Raw genomic sequence first — 22707 nt, 5'->3', positions numbered from 1 at the left:
AGGCAATGCTCGTAAGGGATGGGAAGGGATGGGAGGGGAGGGGAGGGGAAGAAAACGGAAGGCAGCGAAAAGCTGCAATAAGGGAAATGCAATTTAAGCTGAAAACAAAAAGAACACACCTCGCATTCATCCATATTCGAAGCACACAAAATGGAGTAGACTCTCAATCGTGTAAGTCGCAGTGAAATCAGCATTTTCAAGACATTCGATTTATCATTATAGGAGGAGGATTTCCATTCAAAAAGATACTTGAAAAGATAAAACTGGTGTGGGAGTAACGAAAAATTAAAGCTTTGAAAGCACCTTTGCATTTATATGCACTCATGAGTATCAGGTTGATGCAATTGATTGCATTCCTTTTCATTTAATTGCTTTACAACACTTGTCTTTACTCTTCACTCTGTTTGCCTTTTTTCTGTTGCGCTTTTTGCCCCTTGTTGGACACGCACTTTCGCTGCAGCTGCATAAATGAGGAAAACGATACACAAAATGCATGAAAATCATTAAAACAAAGAAGCTGCCGAGACCCAGACCCGGCCCCAGAGAAAGGCCTTTTGCGACTTCATTCGACACCATAAAGTATACATTTTAATGATCCACAGAAACATTAAGAGTCTCTGTGTATTCCTTCCACATGTTTGTTTTTTATTTATTCTATGGATCGCTTGTAGAACTCTGTATCCCTGTGGTGCCCCCCCAGTTCGATTTTCCCTTTAATTATTTCTTGTGGCAAAAATCAGGCTATAAAGACATCATTTCCGTCGTCATCAGTCATCGCTTTGAAGTATATAAAGAATGAAATGGGAAGAACAAGAAATCCTGACACAAGGGTGAATGACCCCCAGAGGGTCGCTGTTGCGTCTCTGTCTCTCGCTGTCCGAAGGAGTATTTGGGTGTGCATTTGGTGCTCTTAAGCCTCCGCTCATCATTATAATCCTCAAATTGATTCCGTTCTTGTTCTGTGGCTCTGCTGATTGTTGATTTATCAAAAATCATGCACGAAAATTGAATTAAATTTGCAAACTGTCGAATGGCATTCGATTCACTCGCTATCTCTTTCTGTGCCGTGAGTCTCGCTTTAAACTGCCGCAAAAATGTTAAATAAATTATAGCCATGCGAAAAGAAAAATCGCCACTGCAACAACAATGCAATGCCGAGGGAAAACATCAACAATTAAAAAATAAAAGAAAAAAAAAAAATGCAAAATGGCTGGGAAAGCGGTGAGAGATGGCAGGGAATGGGGGATGGGCGAAAACTTAAACAAGAAAAAGGAAAATTATTGCACGATGTGCATAAAATAAAGATTTTTCCAGCCTCTCGCCAGGTTCTGCCCCATTTTCCTGTACGGTTCGGTTGGCGGACACTTTAATTTCTTCTTCAGAGCGGCACACGGTCCCTTTTCAGATCCCTTTGAACGAACGGCCCACCGTTTTTTTTTTGGCTTATTTTTAATTATTATTTTCCGCATTTCCACAATTTCTTAATTAAGGGAATCGAACAAATAAACAAAAAAAAACAAAAATTATTATTTAAAGCAAGAAGCAAAAGCCAAAGAGAGAAGCAGTTGCCATGTAATTGGCCTTATGACTTTTTAAATAAATGTACAATAAATTAATTATTATCATTATTTTTTCGTCTTTTCATTGCCGTGCAGTCATCGTCCCCGCAGCAGCAGCAGGTACGACGATAACAGGAGGCTAACAGTGTGGGATAACAGTAACAGTAACAGCAGTACAGTTGCTAATTATGATACTAACAGTGGGAGTGTTAAGAGTAACAGTTGTAGATAGATGAAGCCCAAAACCCTTAATACGAATTTTAATAAATATATTTATTGTGGGATGTGCTCCAATATTTATTTATTGATTGACAAATAGTCAATATCTGTAGATTTGTATTATCTGTATCTGTAATAACACAGAAATAACACAACCCCCAAAGACTATTAATTCTATGGGTTTCCCCACAATATATAAACCTAAGAGACTGCATGGTTAGTAGTTTAATCTACACAGTATCACTAATTTGAATATGATATTCTTAACAAACACTTTATATGCCTCTGAAGAATATTGCTATAATCGTATATTTGAGTTTGTCTTTAACTAACTCGTTTAACCACAGGTTAGCAACAACATTTATACATTTTACATACATAAAATTTATTCATTTGAACACAGTCGTGTCTCAGCAGGGTCCCCGATAGAGCTCCATCGATGGCCGGGCTGGGCTGCCCTTCAATCCATTCTTCTCCTTCACTATTATTTTCTTGAACTTTAAAGTGGCGCTCCCTCAAGAGTTGAATCACTGCCAATACACAGCTCTCCCACTCGACAACGGGGGGTGCGGCTGGAACGGTGCTGGTGTAAGCCGCTTAGGGGAAGTCGCCTCATTAGCTGTGACTTCTTGTAACAGTTCCTGGTAATATCGCCCCCGCTTGGGAGTGGCCCAGGGCTAGGACTTTGACATGGACACTGGGCATGGACATGGGCAGATGGGAGATGTTGGATGGTCTGGTTAATAAATATTAATTAGCAATAATAATTATATGAAAATGTTTTTGCACCACTCTCCACTTCTCTATGGTTTTCTCTCGCTCTCCCTCTCCCTCTCTCTTTCTGTGTCTCCACACTCATTCTCTCTGTGTGTGTCAGTCTCTCCTTTCTACCTCTCTGTGCTGTTGCTATTTATCGTGGATTTTTTCTTTCAGTTGTACAACATTTTCATTTGATTTAATTTTATTTGCTATGGGCTGTTTTTGTTGGCTGGTTATTGTTTATTTTACACACATTCCATTTAAATTAACTGGAATTTTGTTGCCATTTTGCGGCACTGTGGTCGCTGGTGCATACATACACTCATGAATATATTGTACTCATGCCTCAAATATTTTAGCGTAATTTTTTACGCTTTGCTTCAACCATTCTCTATGTTTATTTCTTTGTTCGATGAACATTAAAGCTTTTACTTTTAAAGCCATCCACTTAGCATTAATCGGTATTAAAATTTGTACCGAAATCAATTCGAGAGAGGTGGAGGCAGCAGGCATGCAACTCCTTGCATAATAAACCATATTTCCATGCCGAAAACAAAGCAAAAAGTATCAAAGAATATGTGTGCAACAAATAAATAAATAAGCTACATATAAAGGGAGTAAAACAAGCACTGAAAATTGGCAAAAATAAAAACAGGGGGTGTCCATGGTGTCCATGGTAAATATGTATTTCGCACTGCACTGTACTGGTATTTTTTTCCAGCCGTATTTCCATGGCTGCTAAATGAATCCCATCGCTGGCCCAAAATGCACTTTGACTCCGGTTAAGTGAGTCGATGGTCGATGCCACACAGTAGAGTGCCACTGGTAATGGCGATGAGGATAGGTTTCCAAAAGTTCACTCTCGTTCGTACATCATTGCATCAAGATATGTATTGTGAATGCGCCAATTCAAAAGGTGAATTCAACCGACTGAAAAACTTTGAGTACTACTCGTGCTTCTTTTGCAGTTCGATTGAATATATTCCCATAGCTAAGCGAAGTTTCTGTTTAAGGCTGCTGTTATACGATAATTTTTATGTGAATCTAAAACTCTTTGATTCCTATAATCCGCACAGTTTATGTGGGGGGCGGGGCGGCTTTGGCTATCAATTAATTGCCATTTTCATTCCCTGGCAACAGTGAAAAATCATAGAAACTGACAAATAATTATAATAATTATAATTATTGTGGCAGGAACAACGGCCCATGCTGCGTATACGCAATGCAATTGTGTTCAATAACAGTTTTCATTTGATTAACATTTAGAGCCCAAAATGGAATGAATACTTTATGAATAATTGCCGCGACAGCTAGCCCCAACAAGCGGACGTGGTTCGTTCAATTAAATTCATCCCAAATTCAACCAAAATCAACCAAAATCTCCACATTTGCCCCCTACGAAAACCCATTCGTATCGATTTAATGGCGAAATGGGAAACGGGAATATGGGCGCCAACGTTTTGCTGTGGATTTTTGCTGTTTGCGTTTTAGGCGCGTGTTAATCTAATGCTGTTAGTCAATTTATATTCATTATAGCTGAAACTTGTCCAATACCGCGACAGAACAGTCCACCCTGTGGGGCGGGGGATTTGCCGGATTTGGATTTCGATTTTTGAAATATTTTCATTAATTTGGTTTCATATATGCAATACCCTTGGAAAGGAGATTATGATTATGATTAGATTTGTGATGCCAAAAGCAGAGGGAGGGAAATATTATGCACATACATACATACACTTTAAAGTATATAAATGTATATTTAATTGCATCACTTGGAATATGCAACCAGAAATAAATAGGAATATAGGAATAGAAAAACTTTATTATATTGCTGTTGCAGCAGACAAAAAAACCTGCAAAATTTTAGTTTTATATAAAGATTTTTGTATTTCTCAGCTAAATTTAATCAAAGCTCGTCAAGAACCCCTCGCACATGCAGGGTGTGCGATAAAGAAATACATTTCTCTTACGGAACACAATTAATAAGTTGTTTATGCTCAGATGACGCTCTCTTCGTATTCTAAATATATTACTTGACACCAAAGTCTGTGTTCCGTGTTTACAAATGTATGTACATATGTATGCATGTATGTACTGTGTGTGCGTGTGGCTTGAGCTCGAGAGATTAGGCTATGCAGCAAAGATCGGCTTCTTATCTCTCTCTCTCTCTTTGATTGTCAAATACACACACACACACACCACAACAGACATTTGTTGTTGCTTATGTTGTTGTTATTGTGAAACAGCTTCGTTTGTTCAGCTGCAGCCGCAAACGAAGAAGATGAATGTATGTATGTATGCTGCTGATGCACTACATACCACTGCATGCATGTTCTGGTCAGCTAGATAGATCGGTTGTGTAGTGGATTATTATTAAAAGCTCTGATCTACAGGGTATCCAAACCTTCGAGCCCTCAAAATTAGTTTTTATTTCTACTGCTGCTGCTGTTTTTTTTTTGCACGGATCTGCACTTAATATACTCGGATGTTTTTCTTTCTCTGGTTTGTTGCTATTGTTGTTGCTGCCGTTAGTTAATCGAATGTAAATCGACATTTAATTATAACTTATCTGCCATTTATTTATTTATGTGCCCCTCAGACCCCTTTACATTTTGCGGCTTTTGTGTAAATGTCAAGCCGCCAAGCCTTTTAAGCTTAGATTTGGCTTTCCATAAAACCATACAAACAAAAAAACAAACAGTTACACATGTACAATGTACATACGTACATGAATGTATGTATGTGCATAAATATTTGCAACACAAAATCATCATAAATATACATTACGCGATTATAATTTGGATTTATCTGCCCCAGTCCCCTCTTTATATATATAGTCTCCCTATCGTGTGTATCTTTATATATGTATAAATAAAGGTCTATATATAATATGCGGTATGTCTATTATGCAATTAATTGCCGGATATTTAAATTGAATGCGCAACTTAACTGCACAAATAAGTGAATGCAAAAAGGTTGATGGATTCCATGGATATTCGGGATTACATGCAAATTGATACGATTAATCTTATACGGGAAGGGTCCATAATAATATGTGCATGCCCCCTGACATGGAGTATAGAACAGAACAGAAATAATTCTATATATGTGCAGAGAATATAAATTTTCTTTAATTGTAATTTAACTTTCTTCGGATCTACAGATGCGCAGAAACATCAATGAGTCAATCATGCACCATTGTCATCCATCAATTTGCCATCTCTAATCAAACATTTTCGATTTTTCTCCAGGCCAAAATAAAGAGAAGGAGGACTTTCAGTGCCCCTCACACATTGCCAATGGCAACTATGCGGATCCTGCCACCTGTCGTCGGTTCTACCAGGTGAGTGGACAACCCAATGCCATGCATCATGCATCTCCATTTTATGGATGGTCTTTCATTTGAATGGAATCTCCCCCCCCCCTCTCACACACTCTGACTGTCCACTCTAACTCTGTTTCTGTCTCTTTTCATCAATTTAGTGCGTGGACGGCTATCCGTATTTGAACCGCTGCCCGTCCGGCCTCTACTTTGACGATTTACAGAAGTACTGCACATTCAAGGATGAGGCCAAGTGCGGCCCACTGCCAACAAGTAAGTCGTCCCTCCAAAAATCCAAATGAAAGAGAGGCCCAAGCCTCCCTTTTCTCTTCTCTCTCTCTCGCTCTGCCTCGGTGTCTGGGTTGCTGGCTGAAGAGACAATTGAAAGTGCAACATAAATCAGAGAGGGAGCACAGAAAATAAAGTAAAAACTTTAAGTGCACTCTAAGTGATGCCACCAAGAACGAGATGGCACCAAGACGAGGCACCAAAGCTCTGTCTCTGTCTCTCTAGATTTGGATCTGGATCTGTGGCTGTGGAGGCAGGTTTTTCTCTCTCTGTGTGTGTATGTGTGTGTGTGGCAAAATGCCAAGCGGTTTGCTAAACGATTTCCAGTGAAAAACTAGAAATATAAAAGCGAACTTCGGGCCGAAACAATCGCCTGTGGCTTTGCAAAAAGGCTGATGGGAGGAGGAAGCCACCGCAAAGGAGCGCACAAATTTATTAGAAGCTCAACATTGAATTGGGCATTCTATTACAATTCGCACAAGGAGACACAGGGATATGCACAGGAAAACACACACACACACAGAGACAGAGAGAGAGGGAGAGAAAGACATTTGTCTGGGCCGGATGTTGTGCATTAGGAAGCAATTTTGAGTAAATGTCGCATAATTCATTTATGGCTACAAAGTTCCACATACATCCAACGATTCCAGAGAGTCCTGAATGTGGATATGTGTTATGTGTGCCTGTGTGTGTGTGTGTGTGTGTGTGGGGGGGGGGGGACCAAAAATCGAATGCTATTCGATGACAATGCAATGAGCAAAATGGTGGCGACCAGTACCATTCGCCACACACCGAATCCCCCAAACATTGTCCGCTCTATTGACTTGCCTAACGAGACGCTGCCCACAGCGGGGCCACAGCGCCACCTTCAGGCTCCAGTGCCAGCTTCAGCTTCAGCTTCAAGATGAATGCCATGTGCTTCTCCCCACTGTCTGTCTATCTGTCTCTTCCTCTCTTCTCTCTCTCTCTCTCTCTGTCATCCCACAACATTGAGTGCACTTCAAATGGGGCACAAACGCGACCGCTTAAGAATAACCAACTCCCATCTATCTATCTCTATCACTATGTGTGTGTGTGTGTGTGTTTTTTTGTATAGTATGCGTGTGGGTGTGAGTGTGGGGAGGCCATTAAAGCTTACATTTAAGATTTAGTTTTCAGTTTTACGGCAGTTCTTAGCTTCAGTTGGAGACTGCACCTACAGAACTGGAAACCAGTTTGCTTCCTTTTCTTTCTATTTTTTTTCTCTTTTTCTTTTTTTGGCATACACTTGACGAATTTTATTTTGGGGAAAAACCGCAAAAGGGAAATTGTCTGCATGGTAACTAGGTAACGCATTTGGATAGCAGTTTTTATGGGTATCGCTAAGTCGGTTAGCGGGCATAATTAAGAGCAGTATATACATACATAAAGAGAGAGAGAGCGAGGGGGAGAGTGCAATTTAGAGAGATTCCGTGAAGTTGCCTTTAAGGCATGTTAATTAATTCCTAGAACATTTTAGATAGTGAGTTTTTACGATGGGATTCGTTCATTGAAGATTCTTCTGCTTTCTTGAAAACAATCACTTTTTGTTTTGTTAAGTGTAAGCACACGAAAAGGCCAAAAATTCAACAGAAACGAGCATAGAATTAAATGCACAGACTCTCACACACACACACACACACACACAGAGAGAGAGAGAGAGAGCGAGACACAGGCATATGCAGAGTGACATATCGTTCACATGCAAGCACGCACTTTTGCAGTAGTCGCCATTCCGGTTCCGGTTGCAAGTCCTGCTACGTCTAAAGATGGGATGGGTGGAAGTGGGGATGGGGGTGGGGGCGGTTGGTCTGTGTAGTCCCATAGCAGAACGGGAGCGAGCCCTGGGTACTGGTCGTTGGTCGGAAGGCAACCGCTTGGAAGAAAGCTGCGACAGCTAAAGCGTTTTGGGGATTTGCGTAATACCAACTGGAATGTTGTCCTCATATAAATAGCTACCCCTCCCTCGCTCACACAATACATACATACATACATATATACACAGACAAATATACGTATATGTGTGCTGAAGAAAAGTAATAACATAAATGACGCACACACACACCCTCTGTGGCAGTGTGGGGTAAGGCAGCACGAGGAGAAATATTGCAGCAGAGATTAGGTCAAAGCTCTCTGTGCATAAAAATTTTGGTTTTTTTTTGTTTGTCGCTGCTTTTCTGCTGACTCCAGATACATAAAGGCGATAGGTATGTAGTTCTATATGTCCATACATATATGTATATGTATGTATACATATCTGATTCTCAATTTTTGTTCGTCTGTCGTCTGCTGCCACAGGAAATGGCTAACCCAATATAACAATTTTTGCCTCACTCCAACTCCAACTCCAACGCCAATGTCGATTCGGCCATTTGGCAATTTGTACGTTTGCCATTCGCAGCATTTTTCCAGGAGATGAACGGGGTGAAAGGGTGCTTGGATGTGTTTGTTTTTGCGGGCGTGCGAGTGAATGTTATGTCACACGTCCATGAGGCAATGAGGCACTGCTAAATGCAGGCATATGATGCGTATCATCATCAAACAGGGCCGTGGTAAGTCATCGACAAACTATGTAGCATGAGAACAGACCAGAACAGGGATGGGAATTTTCCGAGGTTTAATGCAATTTTTGTGCTGTATGATCATCCGGGATAATCAGTTTCAGAAGTTCCTTTCGCCAATCCACTGGTAAACTAATTTCTGTCATTGAAATGGAGCTAACAGATCCAATAAGACTGACTCCCTGTCAGAATATCTGTCAGCCGTCTTCAGTTATTCCCGTTCCTCGCTGAATGAATTGAAATACTCAAGTATTTGCTTGTACATTAATTATACAGCTTATTGAAACCAAAGTGAATACAAAACCAATTTCTTTCGGCACTTACCATTAAAGGAATCACCTTCAAAAGACACCAAAGACATGCGGAAAACCTTTCAAGCTATATTTTGAAGACAACAAAAAAAAACGCTGTATATGTATTTTAGCATTAAACCACAGCACATCCAAAATGAGTGAAGAAGCAAACTAACTGATTGCCCCATAATCGTCTGGCACTTTAATTTAGCCAGCCATCTGCCAACTGCCTAAGCCAGACGGAGGATTAAAAGCTCTTGCCAGCCGAAAGACTTCCTTTGCAGCATCCGTTTTTCAGCCCCACACACCCCACACACCGCACCAACCCACCATCGACCAACAGATTCATGACTTTGGCCAAAATACTCGGCTGACGAATTGCGTATACGCAACGGAGGTCTCTACAGAATTTGAAATTGTGACAGCAACTTGTCCCCCAAAATAAATAAGCAAAAAGTGGTTGAGATTTTCATAATACATGCATACATATGTATGTATGTATGTATGTATGTACTTATGTGTGTACGAGTACGAGTATATTCATTCACTCGTACAATGTGCATATAAATGCGAATTCATTTCATTCCGATAGGATTTTGATCTGCTGCAAAGGCGACAGACACAAATTAAAATATTTAAGCCAGTTTTTTTGCTCTTGAAATTTAACAACATTTCAAGAGGTCCAAAGAGAGTCATTTCGGAATGGAGAAGTATTTTGACAGGCAGCAGCAGCAGCAGCAACAGCAGCTGACACCAAAATCTACCCAATCCGCACACATCCGCACATATGCAGAGGAGCTGAGCTGATAAAATTCAAAGAAAAATGTTTTGCACTGAATAGTTTTCAATTTCATAATTCAGTGAGCACGCTCAATGACAGCATTTCAATATTGCTTACACAACAACATCAGCAGCAGCAGCAGCAGCAACAGCAGCAGAATAGCAACAGAAACAACAACTTGAAGGAAAGGCATTCGGGAGACTGATCGAAGATTGAAATACCCTGGCAGATCCAAGGGTTCTAAGATGAAATTCCATGCCAAACCTTGATCTGACTCTATTTTGGGGGCAGAGAGAAATATCTGAAATATATAATCAAAAAATGCGAGCTATTATTATGTACGCTGCTCCCTGAAAAGAATTGTTTTTTCTGTTGTTGCACTGCTGCCAAGATAATGTCCATTGCGAAATTGTGGGTACATGGCTAATTTATCCTGTCTAGTCGGAGCCTATTATACCCTCCATTTTCCTGGGTATTTACACTCGTAACAACTATGGACAGCAGTAGCCAAATATAACGTATACGCACTGTATGCAATGATGCGAGTCGTTGCCTCTCCCTGTCCCTCTCTCTCTCTGTCTCTGTCTCTCTGTCTCTGTCTCTCTGTCTCTTGTCTACGAGTATGGTCTCTGGCAGGACAAAATGCATAAGACAAAGTTACTAAAAGTGTTTATTACATTTTATTCAATAACTCAGCACAAGTTGCAGGCAAACACAGTTCTAGAGTAGAAGGACTAAAGGAAGGAGGAGGAGCGGGAGCGGGAGAGCTGGGGGGATTCTTGAAGTTACTTTTTGAAATAATAAAATTTTATGCATTTACTTTTGTGTGGGGGCTTCTTGCTTCCCAGGCCCCCCAGAGAATTTATGTTGATTGCAGTCCTGTCCTGGTCCACACTGTCCTCTCCTGTCTCCTGTCGCCTGTCCTGTGGTGTCCTATATGTGCATGTGTGTGTGCGTGTGTGTCCTGTGTCCTGGCCAATTAATTGCCAAGCATTTCATTTTCATTGCCGTTATTTATGATGTGACCACAAATATTTTTCAAAAAGGCATTGATATGCCACAAGAGGGTTTTTATTTGTCGTTTTTTGTCCCTTCCGGTTTCCCCTTTTCTTTTTTGTTTTTTCCATCTACGGATTGTCCTGCCCCTTTTTTTCTGAGTGGAAAACAGATCAGATATTTTATGTTAATAATAAAAACTATACCCTTCCTCCCCCCGCCCAATGGAATGCTCATTCATATTTATTGTGTGTGTTTATTGTATTTTATTTTGTGTAAACTAGTTTTTTGCTGGCATTACATAAATGCCAAAGGTGCCACAGCGGGTGGGGATTTTGTTCACAAGCAGCAGAGAGCAGAGCAGAGCAGCAGAGCAGAGAAAAAACTAAAACCGAATCAATGCCAACTGCAGAAGGAGAGAGTATACGGATCCTGTCCTATCCTGTTCCTCTTCCTGATCCGTTGCGAAGGACAACCTTTGTGTGTCATTTTTCCCCTTTGTTGGCGCTTATGCTGTGGCTGGGTATTAGGATTGCGTCTGCATAACTTTGAAGCTGTGTGTAATTAAATTCCGCTTCATCCAAAAGAGAGTCGTGGCCGGAATTGGTTTCATAATCACTCTGACACTCTCCGGGACAGGCTAAAGCAGCTGCTTGCTGCCAGACAATCGAAATGGGAGTCTGTGTGCGCCATCATTAGTTTTTCTTTGCATTCGGCATTCAATTGATTGATGATGTGACGCGAGAGCAGAGTCTGAAGCAGAATTAGCATCAGAGTAGAACCTGGCAAGGGGCTCACAGGTGCTCCGCACCAACACAACAAATTAGCATAAACATCAGTGGAAGTGGTGGCAGCTTTGGCTTTTTGTTTGTAGTCTTGCAGTCATTCTTTCTTTGGTGAAAGTCATCAGCAGAGTTTGTTGCTGGAAAATATCGAACAGGCATGGGAAATCCAACCGATTGGAGTCTGTAGAAGCTTTCTGCTAGCATCGAATAGCGCTGATTAAAATTAAATTCCCAATAATTTGCGGAACATTGAATCAATTTTCCTTCACCTGCTGCTCAGTTTACCCACTGGCCCACTGACAGTCGTGTGTGGCTGCGAGCTGGAATTCACAGACACCACACGGCCGTCACACAGAATGCCAGCACAGCCCACAACCCCCCACGATCCATGCACCGCGCACCGTGCACCGTGCACCATGCCCCCCGTGAGTAGCGTTGATTTAGAAATTTCCTTGGCCCCTGCATCAAAATCAAATCAAATCAACGCCTACAGCGCAGTGAATCGATAGCGTATCCATGGCGAGTGCTAATGCAGTTAGTGCAACTCCAGATATAGCGGGACTATTATGTACAACGTGCCTCGTCGCCTTCCCTCCGCCAATTTGGCACTTCCACACCCGCTGCCAGTGATTGGGATGGGGTGGGGTGGTGTGGGGCAGAAGAAATGCATTTAATATTTGCCTCCATCGACTCCATCGATGGTATTGCCTTCAACCGAGCATCGTTTCACCTTTTGTTTTGTGAACTTTAAGCGAATTTGTTGACTCGATCACAGAACAAAGCCAAACAAGGCAGGACTCCCAGGACGAAGGCTGTAGGATGAAGATGGCCACGATAAAGAAACACAAAAAAAAAAAAACCAATTGAATTCTATTGAGTTTTGGGACTGGCAATCACATACTCGCACACGGATGGCCCGTACACACGCCCAACGCCGCCCACATATGCAAATAGCTTTTGACCCCATACCCATCATCATTCCCCATCCCCCCCACTGCAGCCAGAGAGAGCTCAGGATTTAGCTTAAGGTTATTTGACTTTCGGTCTCTCTCTCTCTGCCCCCTACACCCACACACACACACACACACACGCAAGTCGAGTAGAAGTATCTCTGGGAGACTTGCTGGGATGTTAACTTTCTTTTAAATTGTTTCTTGCACATTTCGTTGCTTGTCTGTGCTCTGTTCTGTTGTGTTCTGTTCTGTTCTGGCCGGGATTCTGTCCGGGATTCTGGCCTCCTTATTGATATTTGCTTGGCATTGTATTGTTACTTGTTGACTTTTAACTTTGGACAAGCCTCTCGATGCACTTCACTTCGATTACCATCCGGATTGGATCTTGCATAACAAAATAGATTTTAAATAATTTTCAAACTGATTTGTGATTCCCTCTCTCTCTCTCTCTTCCACTCTCTGTTTAGCTCCTGCCCCTGCCACAGATGCACCGGCAGACACCGCCCAGCGCTGCAGCACCGAGGACTGTGCCCTGCCCTACTGTTTCTGCTCGAAGGATGGCACACAGATACCTGGCGACCTCGAGGCCGAAAAGGTAACTAAAGATACCCGTTGTACTATAAGGGGGGCGGCAGGGTAGTTGGCTACCCTCGTATTTATACATTTATTATATGTAAATGTGAGTGTGTGTGTACAAAATACGGCTACAATTCGATTGAATTCGTGGCCATTCAGAGGTGTCTAGGGTATCACAAGGTGGTTTAAATATTCAGAGCAGAGCAGAGCAGAGCGTAATAACAAACGGATTGAAGGGCTTTCTCCTGGAAACTCCAACCAGAAAAAATGACTCATCAGACTTAACTAACATTTCTCACAGTCTCCTCTCCTCGCTCAACAACAGACCATGCATAAGTCGAACCCTTCGGAACCCTTCAGTGGAATGGCTCCCTGCTACTTGTTGGCTCTTCCCTTTTTCCCATTTGCATTTAAGTGTTAATTTGCAAGGCGATAAATTTCCAGTGCATTGACAGCTTTTATTTTTACGACACAGAACTGGGGCTATGGCAGCTGTGGATCGAATGGAATCGGCAACGAAATGCTTTGGATTGGGGATATATACAACGCTCTCTATATCGTTCACAGTTCTCAGCGAGTTCTCAGTTCACGGGGATGGGCTGGGCTGGTCTGGGCTGCCTCCTACCTCTTGCCTGCTTGGGCCATGCTCATAAATCTATGTATTTGCATTCGGTTTGCTCTTATCGCCGCTTTGCATAAGGAAATTGTGCTCTTGTACTCGACGTACTTTTTGTCCAGAGCTCTCTCTCTCTCTGTCACTCTCTTTCCCTTGTTGTCCGCTGCCGTGTTTGTCCTTGCCATATTGTTGCCACTGTTGCTGCTCCTGTTGATTCGAATATCCTGTTTAATAACTACGAGTACACGCTTTTGTTTATTTGGCCAAGAGTTATGCGCTTGCCATAGCAGCAGGGGCAGGAGCAGGGGCGGGCAGTCCAGTAGACTCCTCCTACTTTGGCTTAAAGCAATTGATTCTGTTTCAATCTCAACTGAATATGAAATTCAATGCATACATACATTCAGACAATTACTCTGCAGTTCTTTTCATTCTTTGCAGTGGAAGTAATACGTGTGTTTGTCGTATGCCAATTTATTGGCAGTTCAACCTCAATCAACAAAAAATATTAATTAAATATTTTTCTTGTACTAAGCTCGGTATTCCTGTTTTCCTGGCTTCAGCATTCAGCATCCAGCAACTTGAGCGAAGAGCGTGTTTCGTCTGAGATATTACTGACACACAGCTCAGGAATATACATGCATATGCTCTGCAATTATTCCTGAAGTGAAAAGTGAGATTTGAGGGCAAAACCAAAAAGAAAGATGCAGCTTCCTTCTCTTTGCTTTTTGCACTTCATCGTCAGAGTGTTCCCTTTATTGATTTTAGTTGAATTTCCCAATTGGCACAGCTGATGCCTCAGCCCAATTAAGAGTTATGTTCCACTGCCTCACGGAACTAGCAAATTACTGGCAGGAATATTCTGCGTTGCCAGAGACAGGCCTTTACGGGGAACGTGAGCACTACGTATACGTAATGGCATTACTCCAAGAGTTCAAGCCTCTTTGATTCTCGCACAACTCCCCATCGACATTGGCTATATACTTCCTCGTACATATAGCGCCCTCGTGCTGGTTGTTTTTTAATGACATCATTTGCACCGCGCTCTGCTTTTAAATTATTTGAATATATTTCCCACTTTTGCCGCATTAAAAACATCCGCGGAAAATCAGTAGTTCATTTTTCAGGCTCAGTTCAATCTATGGGTATGCGTATCCTTCCGGCCTGCCCTGCCCCGCCCTGCCCCTGTGCTGGCCGATTGACAGACAGTTTGTAGTGCACATTAGTTGTGGTTTCACTTGCATAATAATCCAATAGCTGCATTAACCGACACATTGAATGCTCTATGGATGGGACTTGTGCATGCCAGAAGCATGTGCACCAATAAGCATCTCTAGCCGCGCCGAGCAACCCCTTTTCACGTGCAGGGTATCGTTTGGCGGCAGAAAAAAAGGCGGCACAAACAAATATAAGTTGAAAGCAAAGCGGATGTTTATGTGGCAGGCAGCGGTAGCGGCGGCTGCATAAACGCAAATCGCAGACGAACAAACAAAAACACAAACACACAGATGGGAGAGAGAGATATAGGCACACAAATACAAACAAGGCAAGTGGAGCCACTTAATTTTCGAAATTGAAATGCATGTCTGTCCGCTGCCATCCCCATGTCGTTCTGTCCGTTCACCGTAGTGGTTGCAGCAGTGTGTGTGTGTGTCTGTCGCTACATCTGTGTGTCTGTATGTATGCATGTATGTGTGTGTGCTTATTTAAGTGTTATTAGCGCTTACATGTGTTCCCACCAACAAGCAGCAAGCGGCAAGCGGCAAGCGACAGACCCCAAAACAATTCCATTTGCTGACTGAATCTTTGTGTCTATGTGTGTATGTATGTATGTATGTCCTGCGTACATCTGTGTGTGTGTGTGCGTATCTGTGATTCGTTTGGCACGCTCATGTGTCTGTGTTTGTGTGTGTGCGCACATAATTATAATTAATATCATCTCAATTAACCGCAAACAAGCGGTTAATTTGTGCATGCCAAAAATTTGCTTTGATTTGGAGTCGCGTCGCACCACGCATCACGCATACGCAGCGTATGCCGCCGTCACAGGCACGGCTTTTCAGCTTCGCACTTCAGCAGTGCCCCCCCGCCCACTGTTATCCGTCCCCTTGCCCAGCCCTGCCCTGTGATTCCTTTTCTGCCCCTTTTTTTTTAACCACTTCTTTTATTCGTGTTCTTTTTTTTTGCCTGCCTTGGCATTTCGATTATCGTTTCGCTCCATTTCACAATGTGCGGCCAATTTCCGCAATGCAAACCGGATATCTAGCCGCCGAACAAAAAAAGTAAAGACATTCATATACCCTTTCGGGCCACTGAATGCCATCGAATATGAAGTAACTTTTCAGCGCCCAAATAGACACTTATTTGGCTGCTAAATACAGTCATAGAAGGGATCCATTGAGTTATCAATCAAGGCAGAGACAACAATACAAACGACTCCAACGGGGCATAAAGTGTATGGATGGGGATGGCTGATGGGGGGGGCCTCTAAAGAAGGGCTAAAATTGCGGCTAGCAAACCGCTTTTGCTCAATTTGAATTCGAATCGAATTTGATTTGAGAAAATGAAATGAAAAGATGGCACAGTGTCAACAAAAAAGTTTGTGCATGGTGGAATGGAGGAATGCCTCAAGAGGTGCCGTTGCCGGTGCCGGTGCCGTTGCCGTTGCCGATGCCTAGTGAGTGCTGGATGGGCAGATGGGTGGGTGGATTGCAATCAATGAGCCGCTCAATTGTCGCTGCGATTGAGCAACTGAGCTATGCAAATATTCCCCCTCCCCAATCATCACAAGCACTAGCTCTCCCCAGTGTGTCTGGCAAACTTCGTTTTGCCACCTCCATCCTGCCACGGCCTGTGAGGGGCGGCGCGGCGGATAGTTGGGGTGGCTGCCATATTTGCTGAAAGACTAAAGTGCAAACTTGAGTCGCATTAGGCGAAAATTATCAACGCACACAGAGAAGAAGTGCAGCAGCCAGGGGGACGAGCTGGGACTGGAACGACGGGGGACTTGAGTATCTCAATTCCCCCATAACTTTTATGCTCTATTTGATTTGGCCATACACTGCCGAGTACTCGCAGTTGCAGCACCTCCTCAGCTACTTTATCCATCATTCTCATGGTCTTGCATCTAATCAGCCTAACTAGCGGTTAAAAAGTGTGCGTGTCCTTGGGCTTTTTGCTACCCTAACCGTGTCAACTATCATCCTTGAAAGAAATATTTTATTGACAACCGTTTCTTAAGCAATTTAGTCCATTATTTTCCCCATTCGAATAACAAAGAATGACCCAATTTACAATAAAACAAGAGATTATAGCTTCAGTAAATTACAATAAGTCACTTCTGATGGATTCCTTTATTCCAATATGGAATTCCATATTGCCATTCCATTCCATTGCATTCCATTCCTTACCGTTTCAAGCTCTTTCTCGCTCTTTTCTAACACTTTCAAAGCTTCCAAAAATCTCTTATTCTGTACCATTTTTAGCACCCCTCCACAAATCAGTTCTGAATAGGCTTCCAACCGATTTGGTGGGTCGCCAAACTTTACAAGGTTGAGGAATTTCCCCACAAGAGACGCCTTGCGGCAATAGGTAATAGACGATAGCCGATTCAGCAATATGGCAATTGCATAAAGTTCGAACTGCCTCACAATGCCACACTTTCGTCCTTGGACTCGCCGAAAAACTTGGTCCAAGCTGGCAATTTTATGATTTGTTTTAGCCCTCCCTAGCTATCCCCCTCTGCTAGTCTCTCTCTCTCTGTCCCTCTTTTCGGACATTCATTATATTTGCAATAATATTTTTACTTCATAATTTGGCGAGAGCGAAAAAAGTTTTGCAGTTGATTTGCACTCATTTTGCGGAAACGCGCCTTTGAAATATGCCTTTCAATAAAGCTCTCGACCCCCGACCCACCGACCAACCAACCAACCAACCAACCACCAAAGGCAATAAGAAGATTCATCTGAGAGTGAGTGTGGGAGTGGGGCGGCTGCGATGCGATGCGATGCGATGGAAACCAAATGAAAAACCAACCAACGGATGAGAAACGAAAGCAAAGGAAATGCTCTCAAATCGAAGCGAAAATTTCAATTTCAATGGCTGTCGAGAACCACACCACACCAGAACCTCATACCAAGCATTGTGGCTGCTGCTGCTGCTTTCGGAGACGACTCCGCCGTCATCTAAGCCGCACTTAAGCCGGATCGCCGCGCCCGATGCCGATGCCGATGCCAATGCCTCGAGTGTTTCACGCCTCTGCATAATTTTGCCAGCTCTGTCCAGCACAGGCTGCAGTCGACTGGCCGACTGGCCGACTGGTCGACTGGCCGTTTGGCCGTTTGGCCATTTGGCAGTCTGGGGTTAGGTATCATCTCCACATTAATATTGAATTTGTACAATAATCCTTTTTATGTGTCCTGCAATGAGCGTTAAGTGGATTCTTGCCGCCATGCCACACGCCTTTATTGCCAGCTCTCTCGGTCGAAATGCATTTTGGATTTTTGCTCAACCTTAAGCTCAACCTGTGTAGCTCCTCCATGCATAAAACCAGCTGGATACTGGATAGAACCTCCCACCACAGTTCTCATCAGTATATACTCTAATACTGTCTGGGGGCTGCAGCTCAATCGAATGTCTGTGCTGAAAATTGAATGTTGAATAAGTTAAAAGACCTTTTTGCATCCCCTTTCGTACAAGAGGTGGACAATCGATCGATTAGACGGCTAAATATTCCAGAATATATATTTCCAAATATTCTAGCGAATCCCTCCTTGGCCTAGAGTATTTACACTTCGTGTTTGCCCTGTGCCCTCTACTATTGCTGGCTCCGGATTTTTCCCCTGTTTTTATGTATCTTCATTTCGTTGGCTTTATTATTTTGTATTTTTCCTTTTTCCCTTTACCGCATTACTCAGAAGTCTTTGATTATGGAATTGCACTTAAAGTGTTGCAACAGCAGCAGCGGCAGCGGCAGCGTCTTCTTGGGCAGGGGGCTCGCGTTTTGGGTGCCAATTTTGGTAATGGAATTTTGGGTTTGTTGTTGCTCTGTTGGATGGTTGTTGCGTTCGTTTTATTGATAGTTGAGTATTATTTGAAATTAATTTGTTTTCGCGTTTCTGCCTCCGATGGCTGGCTGGCTGCTTGCTGGCTGCTTGCTGGCCACATGCCCCACTAATTATGTTTAATGCTCAAGTTGCAAGAGTCAAAAGTAGGCAATTGGCATCATGGCACATTGGGGGGGGGGCACACAGCTGGTGGAAGTGCGGAAAAGTGGAAAAGTGGAAAAGCGCAACCAGGCGGCAACGTAGACAGGAAAAACAAACGCAAAATGCAAAACCTTCAATTAGAGCTGCTGCTGCGGTTCCAATGCCATCCCATGCCCCGCTGACTTTGAGGTCGGCAATCCTCTAATTGGGAACGAACCTCAATCCCCTCCTCCACCACCAAGCCCAGCACACACAGACGCACACACGGTCATAAGTGTATGTGCAGAAGCTTATACTTATGTACATGCACACATATGTATGTGTGGATAGAGGCAATGTAAATGAGGCACCATCACATAATTAAGAGATTTTCCTCTTAGCCAAATCGACTGACAGGGGCTGACATAAGGATGCCAAAAGTTTGGAAGATTTAACAGTAGAGCAGTGGATATATATTTGTATATATATTATTATATTATATATTTGTATATTATATATTTGTATATTATATATTTGTTTCTTATCCCTATCCTGCAGGTCCCACAAATCATCATGATAACCTTTGATGGTGCTGTCAATCTGAATAACTACGATCACTATACGAAAATCTTTAATGGCAAGCGCAAGAATCCCAATGGCTGCCTCATCCGTGGCACCTTCTTCCTGTCCCACGAATACAGGTGAGTTCTATTCTGTTCTGTTTTGTGTTCTGTTCTTTCAGTTGTGCTGGCTCTGGTTGCAAATTGAAGTTTAATAAGCCAGCTGGGTGGCAGTCAGTGGCACAGCCGAGCTGACACTTGACAATTGATGTGTTGCCCCAGCAATTCTCTGTTGTCTCTCTGTCGCCCGTCGCCCGTCTCCCGTTGCTGTGCTGCTCGTTGCCTTGGGTTGACAGCAATTTTCCAAATGCACATTATTTTGGCATTATAATATTACGCATACGCAAGGGATGCTTCTGCTGCTACTGCAGCGACAAAACGAAATAACGTCTTGCTCTGCAGCTCTCTCAGTCTCTCACTGGAAAGTTCGGGGGCACAGAAAGTCAAGTGTTGTGTGTAGTCGGGTTCTGTTTGGCAGACAAAGTTTTTGTTCAAAATACTTGTCACATACTTGCCAGGCCCCACAACGATACACCCATCCACTCGCATCACCCCCTACTTTCAACCCCATGCGAGTATGTTAGTCAAGTCCTGCCCTGCCCTGCCCTGCCCTGCCCTGCCATGCCTTTGCCCTGCTCTGCTCTACTAATTGTTGTTGATAAATTGGGGCTGACAAAGTTATGTCAACTGCAAAATGAATTTTCGCCAAAATATATGAACTACATTTTGACAGACTTATAAAAACGACAGACACACACACACACACAGGCAACACTCAACAAAGTAAAAGCCCAACAACAAAATGTAGGAAAGGAAAGAAAATGATGAAGGAAAAGCAGCTACAATACAACGCCAGCAGTTGCAGAATGTACGAGTGCGAGTGTGAGTGCGAGTGCGAGTATATAAAGCGGCAGAGAGTCGTGGATAAAGACAGCACGAGTACGTACGTATCTACAGCAGTGTATGGGGTGTGTGTGGGGGGAGTAGGGAGTATCTTTAGCTACTCCCTACTGTAGAGCAGTAGCTGTAGCAAGAGCAGCAGCCAAAGACAGAGGCAGTGGTCGTGGCAGTGCAGTGGAGGCAGTCGGCATGCATTGCCCAAAAATTATGTGAATGCTGCAACAACAGTGGGGAAACGGCCCCAAAAACCGAACACACCAATAATTGCTTGGAAAGCAATTTTAGCAATTGAACTCGTATTTAATTTATTTACTTCATAATCACAGCATACAAAAAACACAGCATTGAATATTCTTGAAATATTCCCTCTCATAAGGTTATAAATTTATTAAAAAAAAAACGAAACAAATAAACATATAGAAGGAGATCTTGAAGACATCTAACACTGTATTGAAGATGTTATTGAGCAGCTTCGGTTTATGAACTCATTTATCATTCCAATTCCGATCCCAATTATTCATTTATGCAATGAAAATTAAATACTACCATGCAATTATCCCATGATCCAACAGATCGATCCATTAGGTAGAGTCAAGCTTAATATTCCATTTAAATATAATTTATTTTTTTATTTATTTATATATTATTTAATATAAATTTTGAAAACAAATGCACACTAATGCAGCTGCTAAAATCAAAACAAATCCAAAATCCTGCCTCGTTCTGCCATGGTGCAGATGTGGGAATAAGCCACATCCATGCCATTGCCATGCCCCAAAGTGTAGCATGGTTGCCCAGGACGGAGCGGTGCGAAGGGAGTGCCAAAACTAAGTGAGCGGCAACAGTCAAAAAATTTGCGAGCCGAGCGTGAACGGCAAAAATCTTGAGTGAAGTTTAAAAGCTTTTTTCTACTTTTGCACCACAACTGGGAGGAGTGACAGACGGGATGGGTGGCAGAATGGCGGTGGGGAGGGTAAGGAACCAGTTTTGAAGTTGAATTGAAATGCGCTGAATGGCAGTAATTGCCTGAATATGTTACACATGCACACACATGAGTGCGCTAATCGGACTGTCACCGTGTTCCCAATATCAATTTCACCTACTCGTCACCTTACTCTTACTTTTGCTTTAGCATTTCATTTACCAACCATACTAGGGGTCGGTTCCTGTACAGCGATCTCCGTGAGGTACAGGCCTTTTTTGTAGATGCTGCGGAGCCTACGATTTCTGCCAAAGAAATCCCCCCTTCGGAGATCTCACATTCGCCAAAATTCATATCGCATGATGGGCCATGCCCTGCCAAGGGTCTCTCAAGGAATGTTTTCCCTGGCTTTATTGTCGTTTCGTTTTCTTGAGAATCCAGCGATGGTGCAAATGAGAACAACAGCTCTCAAGTCTGTGTATGTATATGTTTATATACTTTTGCTTTTTTCGGGCAAATCATTTTTATGCTTCTGCCTCGGAGAAATAGAGAAACGGAGACACACTTTTCATTTTTTTTTTTTTCTTCCACTCGCAGCCAGCCCGCTTTATGCTGCAGCCCCATAAATAGTGGTAAACTTGCAACTTGCCACAGGAACAAGCCGTGAGGGCGGGGGAGGTGAAGCAAAAGCGCAAGACGGGTGGCAAGAAGATGTGGCAAAAGAATCATCTGCCTGCTCTCCAGTGCGGAAATGATTTAATGCGCTCGGCAACTCTTCAGCTTTTAGCTTATTTTGTTAAGATTTTTATTCTCAATTTGTTGTTGGCTTTTGTTGCTGTTGCTGCGATTTTTTCTCTGTCTCTTCTGCTGTTGCTGTTGCCGTTGCCGTTGCTGCTTCTGCTCCTGCCACATTTGCCTGGGGAATGATGATTTCTGATTTGGCATGCAGAGATCCTGTTGCCACTGCCACTGCCACTCGCCCCATCCTTTCTCCGCCAGTTGCCGCAAAGTATGCAGCGAATATTCTCTTTTTTGTTTACGGCCGCTGAGGCAATTAGTTTTGTCAGTTCTCTGCACAAGCAACAAAAAAAGAAACAAAAAAACAAAACAAAAAAAGGATGAGAGACGAGTTGAAGTGCAGCGGCGAAAGAGAAAAATGCATATTCTCTGTCATTCGTGAATGTCGGTGGGTGCTGCGGTTCCTTTTGGCACTCGCACACCCCCCCCCCCACCCCGGACATCATGCAACATGCATCATGCATGCATCATGACCCTTTTTTTTGGGTGTGGTTTTGCGGTCAGCAATTGATTTAATTTGCAACAGGAACAGTAGGGGGGAGACGGGACCATTTAGTT

General features: G+C 42.9%; 1 protein-coding gene across 1 annotated transcript in view; it reads left to right on the top strand.

Moving 5' to 3' along the window:
* The window catches only part of LOC111071679 (chitin deacetylase 1), a 46801-nt gene that overhangs the window by 6139 nt on the left and 17955 nt on the right, over positions 1 to 22707 (top strand). The window contains exons 2-5 of the mRNA XM_022363155.2: positions 5789 to 5880; positions 6021 to 6132; positions 13002 to 13129; positions 19468 to 19610. Of these exons, the coding sequence (XP_022218847.2) occupies positions 5789 to 5880; positions 6021 to 6132; positions 13002 to 13129; positions 19468 to 19610 (475 nt within the window). The remainder of the gene's footprint in view (positions 1 to 5788; positions 5881 to 6020; positions 6133 to 13001; positions 13130 to 19467; positions 19611 to 22707) is intronic.

The sequence above is a fragment of the Drosophila obscura genome, unplaced genomic scaffold, assembly GCF_018151105.1.
Source record: "Drosophila obscura isolate BZ-5 IFL unplaced genomic scaffold, ASM1815110v1 contig_185, whole genome shotgun sequence".
NCBI lineage: Eukaryota > Metazoa > Arthropoda > Insecta > Diptera > Drosophilidae > Drosophila > Drosophila obscura.
This window is presented reverse-complemented; position numbering and strand designations above follow the sequence as displayed.